Source organism: Amphiprion ocellaris, chromosome 5 (genome assembly GCF_022539595.1).
Source record: "Amphiprion ocellaris isolate individual 3 ecotype Okinawa chromosome 5, ASM2253959v1, whole genome shotgun sequence".
NCBI classification, from domain to species: Eukaryota; Metazoa; Chordata; class Actinopteri; family Pomacentridae; genus Amphiprion; species Amphiprion ocellaris.
The window spans coordinates 14,008,705-14,019,640 of record NC_072770.1 but is presented as its reverse complement, the minus strand read 5'-3'; the positions used below and the strand labels follow the sequence as shown (position 1 = coordinate 14,019,640).

The 10,936-nt window shown below is 46.3% G+C and overlaps 1 protein-coding gene across 1 annotated transcript; it reads left to right on the top strand.

Annotated features, from left to right (window-relative positions):
• Positions 1–286: 286 nt before the first annotated feature.
• On the top strand, positions 287–2,859 carry LOC111585795 (uncharacterized). The gene is made up of 4 exons (XM_023295409.3): positions 287–544; positions 715–809; positions 1,764–1,934; positions 2,060–2,859. Exons 1-4 carry the CDS (start codon positions 421–423, stop codon positions 2,513–2,515), a joined length of 846 nt encoding a protein of 281 aa, XP_023151177.2. The 5' UTR covers positions 287–420; the 3' UTR covers positions 2,516–2,859.
• Positions 2,860–10,936: the final 8,077 nt, after the last annotated feature.

The window sequence follows — 10,936 nt, the reverse complement described above, 5'->3', positions numbered from 1 at the left end:
TTATTGATGTTATTCACTTCACCTGTCAGTGGTCATAGTGTTGTGGCTGATCGGTGTATATTGTCTCCTTATCTACCTTGAATGTAGCGTGTGTGAGGTCCTGGATTTCTAGAATTGCCTGAAGGGGATAAATAAAGTGTCTGTCTGTTTTAATTCTGCATACTTTTAATGGTGGCAGTTTGTCGAAGCATTACAGAACATAAAACAGAGCCCATGTGGTAACCCACAGACTTTCTCAATAGAAGCGTTATACTTCCTGTTTACATCAGTCAAAGCCACCAAATTATAAGAACTGCTCCAAAACCTAAGGCAAACTGATGCTCCAAATCTACCTAATACAAAGAACAAAAATGGGAGTTACAAAATATACTATGGACTATTTCAATAAAGTGTTTCTGTAAATCTTATTTTTCAGTATTCATGGTTTCAGATTTTTTTTTCACACAGAACATGAGCATTCAGGGCCTACCAGAGATGAAGGGCTATGACCCACTAGATACCACCCTCAAGTTTGTCACCAGGAGGGACGACTTGGATCCAATTTGTAAGATTCTTTTTCTTTTTCACTGAACAGAAAAATGCTACAAACAACAGTTTCAGTAGTTTTTCTTCCCCTTCCTCTGTAATTGTCTCCTCATATTTTCATGAACTCACAGCTGTATGAACTGCATATTACCAAGTAATGTACCTGATATTTGCTTTTGCCCACCTCAGCCTCAGATGATGACTCTCTCAGAGCAGAGATGTCCTGTGGCCACGCCGTCACTCCTGAATCTCTAACACAGTGGTGTCGCAACCTGCTGGACCAGGTATAATGGATGCAGTATCTGTATGTGCACAATGGAATCGAAAGAGAGACAAGATTATACACATCGATGAGACGGGATACAGGTGAAGCCAATGAGGGCAGAACAGACAATCAGAAAGGAGGGAAAACAGAAAGAGAGGAAGCACAAGCACTAAGTAGCTTATTGAAAAGGGATGTAAACTGTGCACTTACAAAGATAGGGACAGGAGATATAAAAGCAGAAACCAAAGCCAGGACAGATTTAAAAACAAGAAAAATACTCAGAGAGCGCAGTACTCCACCAAGGCTTCTGAGTCGTTGTGTCATTTCCGACAAAAAAAATGACCTTGCACTGCGCACAGGCGTGTGTTATGCATGTGTACGTTATATACAGATATCGAATTGCGTGACTTAAATATGTAGCGGGCGGTGGAAAGTGATGGAACTCGGAAACACCCCAACAATTTAATCAATTGTTCCTTGTATGATTTCCAACAGATAAGTCCCGATAAGTCCACAGCAGTCGATTTGCAGTAGGATCGCAATTTTGTGATCGTCAGCAGGCAACTGACGTAGTGTTAACTTGTTATCATAGTTACAGTGACCACGATCTCGCAATGATACAGAAGTCTTTAACAAATCCATAGATCCAGACTAGAAGCCGAAAATCTAATCACTTGGTCCTTGTGTCATTTCTGACCTTCCCTGAAAATTTCATCCAAATTCGTTATTGAGTTTTTGAGTAATGTTGCGAACAGACGAACAGACAGACAGACGCTTATCGCCACAAAACTCCAACGTGTTCCTTGATGGAGTGAAAAATATATGAAAAGTAGGAGAACAGAAGTATAAACTTGCAAGAAAGAGAAATGCTCAAGTAGAGTCAGATCTCTTAATTACCTCAATATTCTACTTAAGTAAAAAGTCCCTTGATTGCTTTCTGTCATTTCAAAATGATTTTTCTTTGTGTTTTAAGGGGCATTACAGATTTAAATGCCCTGCACTGGTAGAGGGGACCACAAGGTGCAATAAGGCGTGGTCGTACCAAGAGGTGCGCAGACTGGCAGATTTATCTGTTGAGGAAATGCAGCACTTTGAGGACAACATGGCCCGCATGGCTGCTGCTAGACACTGCGAGTTTCAGCCAGTAAGTGGTCCAGTGCTCTGTGGTTGTATTGATGCTGACTTTTCAGGGATTTACTCCGATTTAAACATTAAAACCAAATCAAGTGGACTGATGTTTATTTTTTCTTCACTGTTCTCCCCCATCAGTGTCCCCAGTGCAAAACAAACATGGAGAGGAAGGATCTTTCCAACCTGTGTGTCATATGTATCATATGCACAGCTGATCAGGGGGGAACCTATCAGTTCTGCTGGCAGTGTCAGAAGCCATGGAAGGGCTCAGCTCCTCGATCGGACCACTGTGGCAACGATGACTGCATCAACAGGGACCTGCAACTGCTGCAGACATGCAAATCCATCGACCTGCCGGAGGTGGCGGGCGTCACCAGCTGCCCCTCTATCCGACTCTGTCCTACATGTGGCATGAAGATAGAACATAGTAGACAAAACTGCAAAAATGTTATATGTCCTCGATGTCATAAGGAGTTCTGCTTTGTTTGCCTGAAACTAACGCGGCAATGTTGCAAGACCAGTTCACCATTCAGAATCTGCCCAGGCGGTGTAGCTCCAAGACAGACTTCTATTCCGGTATGGCAGAGAAAATGAAGGTAATCCGGTGTCTTATCTTAATTCAACAAGAGATCTTTAACAGAAGTGTTTAAAAACACAACAAAAAAAATCAATGCATTTATTTTGAAAGGTCTCAATATAGTCTCCTGGACACCAAATGTTTGTGGCATGTAACTCTGCTCCACAAGACAACTAGGTTCTTATTTGTGGTTTCTCTGCCTCCCTTTGGCTGAACTTTAAATTGCACATGACAAATATGTTTGGTATTTACCTCTGAATCTCCATTACTGAAATACTTAAGATGTTTTATATATATAAAATGGAACCTGTTTTATTTTAATTAGCTTTTTCTGTATACCAGTGTGGCAAAATCTACCTGGTAAAACTTAATTTATACTCAGTGTGAGAGGGAATCTTTTATAAAAAAATAGATCTGAATGTAAATTTTGATTTACATCTCAAATTCACCCAGACAAGGCTATTGTGTGTCTGTATGATTAACATTAGAAACACTCATTAAGATCAAGTAAATTAAACATAACTTAAGGTTTTGTGTTTTCATTCCAATCAGACAAGTGTCACGGTACTTTTCTTTATTACATCACAACATATTCATCCGATTCAAACACAGAAGACAATAATTAAAGGTTAATATAAAGTAATTATCAAGCTGATTAATAATTATATTCCAGATTATTTAGATATGAGATTTAAACTTTTTTTTGCATTTCTTAAAGACTTAAAGAGCCTTTATTGTCATTGTTCAGAAGTACAGTGAAATTTGTCTGAAGAACGCGACAATTAGCAGCAGTGCAAATAATAAAAATAGTTTAAAAATACTCTCAAATAATAAAAAGAAGAATCAAAGTACTATATACAACAAAGTAAAGTGATCAGTGCTGATAAAGTGGTCCAGTGTTGAAATAGAGTTCTTATTGCATAGATGAACTTGGGAGTGGGGGAATGACTGGGGTGGTGGGGCAGTGGGTAGGGGGTTGTGATGGCTAGCGACAGCTCTGGGGAAGAAGCTTGTTCTGCAGTCTTGCTGGTTTTCTGTTTTCTAATGAACGCCTCCGCAGAAGAAGAAAAGTCTCTTCGCTGAGCCTTCTTCACCATCAAGTGGGAGGTGTTCGAGGTCCATGATGACGAATCATGGTGATGTGGAGGACCCAGGTACCTTGATATTGCTGACCCTCTCATCCTCCCTCTCCATTACTGCAGAGAGGTTGGGGGGGGGGGGGCAGTTTTCTGGGCTCTCCCTCAAGTCCACAATGATCTCTTTTGTTTTCGCGTGGTATTCATCACCAGGTCACTGTCCAGAGCACCAGCTGGGACACAGGTGCTGGACCTTCTCCCTGTAGTGGGTCTCGTTGTTGTCAGATATTAATCCCACTATGGTGGTGTCATCAGCAAACTTTACTGTCGTGTTGGAGGGGTGGATGGAGGTACAGTCATGTGTGAAAAGGGTGAACAGGGCCGGGCTGAGGACGCAGCCCTGAGGTGCACCTGTACTCAGTGTGAGTGTGGATGATGTCACCTCTCCTACTCTGACACTCTGTGGTCTGCCGGTGAGAAAGCTGTGGATCCAGGAGCAGAGTGTGGTGTCTAGTCCCAGATGGCCAAGCTTGGTTATCAGTTTATGGGGGGAGATGGTGTTGAATGCTGATGTAAAATCAACAAATAGCATTCTAACATAGGTGTTGGGGCCCTCCAGGTGGGTCAGGGCCGTGTGCAGGCAGTTGAGATGGCGTCTTCCGTTGATCTGTTTGCCCTATAAGCAACTGGTGGATGTCCAGATCAGCAGGAATGATGTCCTTGATGTAATGCAGGACCAGCCTCTCAAAGCACTTCATTATTATTGGTGTCAAGGCAACTGGGCGGTAGTCATTCAGGCATTTCACTGCCTGTTTCTTGGGCACGGGCACTATAGTGGTGAATTTAAGGAATGTGGGGACTACAGCCTGCTGTAAGGACCGGTTGAAAATGTCCGTAAACACGCCTACTAGCTGGTCTGCACATGCCTTCAGGACCCGGCCCTTGGTGATCTTGATTTTCTGCAGTGTTGACCACTGTTCCCTCTAAGCTGCGCGCGTGCATGCGCAATTGCACACTGCTGACACAGTCTCCGCGCACAGAAAAAAAAATCCAACCTAAATTATAAATAAAATAAACACGGAACAATTCATTCTGTGCTATTTTTCAATGTGAGTCAGTGAGTGACCGGTGACTGGCTGCTGCAGCCAATGATGCGATTCACATACATATTTACCATAGACTGTATATAATGGTATTTACGCAGCTAATCAACGTCAGGGGTCCTTATGTGCAGCCACCGTTGTTCTCATAGATATGAATGAGTAGATAGGACACGCCCCTTTGAGCTGCGTGCTATGGCGAGGCTAAGCTAGTGGGAGCAAAGTTTCAGTGCATTCTTTTTTTTTTTTGTCTGCATTTGTTCTCATTGTTTAACTCCACAAAAGAGGTGTCAACATTGTATGAGATTGATGCATATTTTAGTCATGCAGCCAAATATTTTAATATTTAGTGCATGTGTGTGACCATCACCGGCCCTCCCTGAAAGCTGAGCAGACATTCTTTATTAGAATTCCCTATTATAAGCCAGGGAGGGCAGTGCTACACCTCAGTGATGTGTGGGGGAAACAAAGACTGGACAGGACGAACAGGACGAACAGGATGAACAGGGATAGAAAATAACAGGCGTTGCTATTGCAATTAAAGATTGTAAGGTGGTGTGTTATGCCCAACTACTAACTCCATCAAAAAAAAAAAAAATTTGAAAAAAGAAAAGAAAACCAAACCAACACAAAAGAAAAAGAGATTCAATAATAAATAATAAACAAAGGTACTGAGCACCATAATTGTGGTGTCTTGATAGTATAGAATAGAATAGAATAGGCCAGAAGAGGATACTAGTGCGAGAGAGAATGAGTTTAGGGTAGAGACTGGAGAGATTCTCAGCACATTCTGGCGGGACCCATCATTCGCTGAAATGGGACTCGGCAGTAGCTGGCGAGACCTGATCAAACATGCAAGTGTGAAGAACCCCGAAGCCCAGAACAGCAATCACGGCAAGGCAGGGCCAAGCCAACAGGGCATCCCTCCCCCCGGGCCGTAGGAGCCACAGGGCGGCACCCCCAGAGAGCCACCGGGGCCACCGTGAACGACGCGAACCCGGAGAACAAGAGGGAGCAGCTACCGACACCCCCAGCGCGCCCAGACCGACCCAGGCGGCCCGGGGCACGAGGACCCACCCGCCACCCAAACCCCCACCCCCCCCCCCCCCCCCCCCCCCCCCCCCCCCCCCCCCCCCCCCCCCCCCCCCCCCCCCCCCCCCCCCCCCCCCCGAGGGGGCCAACGGCCCCACACAGCCAGGAAGCCAGACACAGGGGCCGAGCGGCCCACCGAAGGGGCGGCAACCAGCCCATCACAAGGCAGGCCACCACCGGGAGCCGGCCAGAGGAAATCGGAGCCGGGACCCGATGCGAGTCCAGAGGGTAAAAATGGACAGTGTGGTGGGGCCCGGCGACGCCGACAGGGAGGCACCCCGCATACCCCCCGCACCAGGCCCCAGGTGAGCGCAGTACACCCAGGGCCCCCACTCCCCGCAATGCGCCCTGACAACCCACCAGGACAGAGCCACCACATGCCACCAGCCCGCAGTACAGCCACAGCGCCCACCAGGACGGCCAATCCAGCCCCCGCAGCCCACCAAGAGCCATCGCACCTGCCCGGACCCGTCGGGCACGCAGGAGAACCCCCCCCGACCACAGCCCCCAGGTCCCGGGGACCCCCCAGCCACAGCAACACGGATGATGGTCCACCCCCGCCACCCCATAGCCATAAGGGGGCCGGGTCCCACCAGCGAGGCCATATTAGTGAAATCCCCCCATTACTCCCTATTAATATGTCTCCCGATCCCAGACTGGAGACATTATCCCTGCACCGTGATAGTGTAACCCTGAGTGTCATGTGGTGCATTAAAAGTGGGGAGGCTGGGCGAGGCGTCCAGGGGGCAGGCCAGAGGACCACAGAGGATGGCTACTCTGCAGCCTACCCTGGCCCAAGTTCCCCGAGCCGTCCCAGACCTACCCCCAAGGTGTGAGTGTGTGTGGTGCATTAAAAAGAAATTAGAGAGCAGGGGAGGCAAGCAAGAGGGTGATGGGGAAGAGACAAGGCCGTAGAGCCCTGCCATCCGCCCCACCACAGAGCCCATCGTTCCTGCCCCCACCTGCTCTCGGGGCCCTAACTGTTGTGTCCCTATATGTGCCTAAGAGTAACTATATACAGTGATGTGTGAAGTATGTGAAGTGCACAGTAAGAGGCAGTCTGGTGTGGATCCGGCCCATGAGGAGAGAGCAGCGGGGGAGACAGGTAGTAAGACCACCGGTACTGATGCAGAGGGCCCCCAGAGCCCAGAGGCAAGAGGCCAAGGTGGGCCCACATGAACCCGACCGGCCCGGCCAGCACCGAAACCCCCAGAAGTCGCAGCGCTGGAGCAGCGCCCCAGCAGACGCCGTAGCCCCACCACGGGCCAGCCGCACGCAGCACCCTGCCCCGGAGGGAGGACCAGGCCGCACCACTAGGAAGCAAGGGCCATGAGCCCCCACGCCCACCCCGGAGCCGGCACGTCCAGGATGCAGGGCGCCCACCCCGCAGCACCACCGAGACCCCACCCACCCCACTACTCCCCAGGACAGCACCGGGCCCGGACAGAAGCCCCCAGCCAGCAGAAACTTATCTCCAGTGGCGGCACACAGGCAAGTACCAAGGCCTGTGCCCGGATGAGCCAGAGCCACCCCCCCAGAGAGACCACCCGGCCCCCATGCCAGACCCCCAGGCAGCGGAGGGCCCCCAGCCCCCCCAGGGGAGGGAGAGGGACGAGGACGAGCGGCCAGGCAGGAGAGGAGGGAGGAGGAGGGAAGCAGAGCAGGAAGGACAGGGGAGCGACCGGAGGGCCGACCCACCCCAAACCCCAGGGCCAGCCAGGGCGCCCCAGAAGAGACCAGCCGCCGCCACCCCCAAGGCCCCGGGAGAGCGCACACCCAGCAGACCCAGGGCTCAAAGGGAGAGACACCGGGGACACCCACCCCCAGGCAGAGGGGCCCGAGCCACGCAGGCCCCGCAGAGCCAGAGAGCGACCCCAAGAGCAATAGGGAAGGGACACCACCAGTGCATGCACACAGCCTTGAAGTCCATGGTGCCATCCTACTTAAAAAGGTAGAGGGTTAATAAACTGAAATAAAGCAGAGACAGAAGTCAGACCATACACACAGACAGAATAATAATTACAATTTTATGAGGGAAGTGGCATACGCCCACATACAAGCGGAGGCTATAGATTAATATTTATTGATTTAATAAATGGAGACCATTTTTCTTTGAAGGAGTCCAATTGGTTTTTTCTGATAGCAGATATTCTCTAGTGAAATGTGTTCTGTGAGGAGGTTCAGCCAATGGATGATGTTGAGGGCTTTCTTATCTTTCCAGTTAACTAAAATAGTTTTTTTGGCAATGGCGATAGCTGCAAGTGTGGGTTGGATATGAATGTCTGGAAGGGCTGTTTGCGTTAGATCACCAATTAGGCAAACGTTCGGGGAATGTGGAATCCCGCAGTCCAAAATATTGGAGAGTTTCTGTGTGATTGTTACCCAGAATTGATAGACGGGTGTACAAAGCCACAGAGCGTGAAAGTAAGTGTCCGTCATGTTTTGGGTGCATTGCGTACATGTGTCTGAGCGTGAGAAGCCCATTTTATACAGTTTATATTGCGTTATATGTTCTGTGAAGCACCTTAAATTGGATCAATTGTAAGTTGGTGTTTTTAGTCATTTTAAATGTGTTTTCACAGATTTGGGTCCAAAAATCAGAGTCAAAAGATTTGGATACGTCTTTTTCCCATTTTTGAGTTGGTAGGTGTATAGAGTGTGTCTTTGAGAGTAAACTATAAATTTTTGAGAGATTCTTCTTATTTCTTGGAGAGAGTTTCACAATGTAGTCGACAAATTCAGGTGGCTGTAAATCCGTTGGCTGTAAAGTAGTCTGAAGCGATGGAATTCTACTTGTAATAGTCTTCTTTACCTGTAGGTACTGAAGAAAATTTCCATTTCTTATTTCAAATGTTTGGAATAAGTTTATATATGTCCTAAATGTGTTATCATCCAGAAGGTGATGGAGGTGAGTGACTCCTCTCTCTGCCCATGTGCTGAAATAAAGAGCTATTTTGTTGTTTGCAAAATCAGGGTTGTGCCAGATTGGGGAGAGTATACTGGGTTTTAATTGAGAGCCTGTGATTTCCAGTGCTTTCCACCAAGCAGACAAGGTGGAAGCGATCATAGGGTTCTTGAAGCAGGAGTGATGTTTAAGAGCAGAAGAGATAAAGGGAAGGTCAGAGATTTTGATCTGGTTACAATCTAACTGTTCTAGTTCCAGCCAGGAGTTATATTCTTCATGTGGATGTATCCATTTGGTGAGATATTGTATTTGGTTGGATAAATAATAATACATGAAGTTGGGAGCCTCCAGTCCCCCTTCGGATTTATTCTTCTGGAGGGTAGTCAAACTGATTTTAGCCTTTTTATTCTTTGAGTAGAATTTACCAATAGCGGAGTCTAACGATTGGAACCACTTTGATGTGGGTTTAAATGGAATCATGGAGAAAAGATAGTTGATTTTAGGTAATATTTTCATTTTGACTGTAGCTATTCGTCCCAAAAGGGAGATGGGGAGGTTGTTCCAACGCCTCAGATCATCACAGACTTTGTCCAAAAGTGGAGTGAAGTTCAGGTGAACTAATTCTGAGAGTTTGGAGGAAATATTTATGCCCAGATATCTGATGTTGCCAGTAGGAAAAGAATAATGCGAGTTTTGGGCTGCGGGCTTCCACGAGTTTTCTGTTAAAGGTAATATAATTGATTTTGACCAGTTGACGGAGTAGTCTGAAAGACGCGAGAAGGTTGTGATGAGGTTAAATACTTCCTTTACTGAAGTTTTGGGTTCTTGTAGATAAAGTAAAATGTCATCTGCGTATAGGTTAATTTTATGTTCAGACTCCAGAGCGCAGATACCTTTGATATCGGTGTTCTGACGTACAGCTGTTGCTAATGGTTCGATAAAGATCGCAAACAATAAGGGAGAGAGTGGGCATCCCTGTCTCGTTCCCCTTTGCAGACTGAAGCTTTGTGAAGTGATCCCATTAGTGGTGACTGTAGCCTTGGGTGAGTTGTACAGAGCTGATACCCACTGGATAAATGATTCTCCGAAGCCAAATTTGTGGAGCACAGCAAAGAGAAAGGACCAATTAACTTTGTCAAAGGCTTTTTCTGCGTCCAGTGACATAACAATAGCTTCTTTGTTGTGGCGTTGCGTCAAAGAGATTAGATTTAGAAGTCTTCTGATGTTGTTGGTGGAGTGTCGGCCATTTATAAATCCTGTTTGATCGCTGTGAATTATTGACGGGATGATTTTCTCCAGCCTAGAGGCGAGAGCTTTTGAGATAATTTTGATGTCGGTGTTGATTAGTGACAGAGGTCGATAGCTAGAGGGAAGCGTAGGATCTTTGTCTGGTTTCAATAATAATTTAATTGCAGCTGTATTCATGTGCGGACTGATATAACCATTATTTTTAATCTCTGTCACTGTCCTGAAGAAAAGGGGTGCTAACATTGACCAAAAATGTTTAAGAAATTCAGCAGGGAAACCATCAGGACCAGGTGCCTTGCCTGCTGGCATACTGTCTAATGCCTTCCTGCAGGTTCAGGGCTTCAGGGTGAATCTCTACCTGATAAATGTTATAATTCTGATATTTTTCTTATAAATTTAACGTCTTTCTGCAGGTTTCAGGGCTCTCGGGATTAATCTGCCTGATAAATGTGACAATTTTGATGTTTTCCTCTAAATTTAGCATCTTTCTGCAGGTTTCAGGCTCTCAGGTGAATCTCTACCTGATAAATGTTATAATTCTAATATTTTTCTCATAAATTTAACGTCTTTCTGCAGGTTTCAGGGCTCTCGGGATTAATCTCCCTGATAAATGTTACAATTCTGATGTTTTACTCTAAATTTAGCATCTTCCTGCAGGTTTTGGTGTAATTTCTCAGTTTTTCTTCTAAATTTAGCATCTTCCTGCAGGTTTCAGGGCTCTCAGGTTTAATCTCTGCCCAGTAAATGTTATAATTCTGATGTTTTTCCTCTAAATTTAGCATCTTCCTGCAGGTTTTGGTGTAATTTCTCAGTTTTTCCTCTAAATTTAACGTTTTCCTGCAGATTTCAGGACTCTCGGGATGAATCTGCCTGATAAATGTTACAATTCAGATTTTTTTCCTCTAAATTTAGAATTTTTCTGCAGGTTTCAGGACTCTCAAGGTGAATCTCTGCCTGATAAATGTTATAATTCTGATATTTTTCTCATAAATTTAGCGTCTTTCTGCAGGTTTCAGG

Coding starts and splice junctions, on each gene's coding strand:
- LOC111585795 (XM_023295409.3), top strand. CDS start 421: ATGGTTTCAGATTTTTTTTTCACACAGAACATGAGCATTCAGGGCCTA. Junction 810..1,763: donor GTCGCAACCTGCTGGACCAG/GTATAATGGATG, acceptor TTGTGTTTTAAG/GGGCATTACAGATTTAAATG. Junction 1,935..2,059: donor GACACTGCGAGTTTCAGCCA/GTAAGTGGTCCA, acceptor CTCCCCCATCAG/TGTCCCCAGTGCAAAACAAA.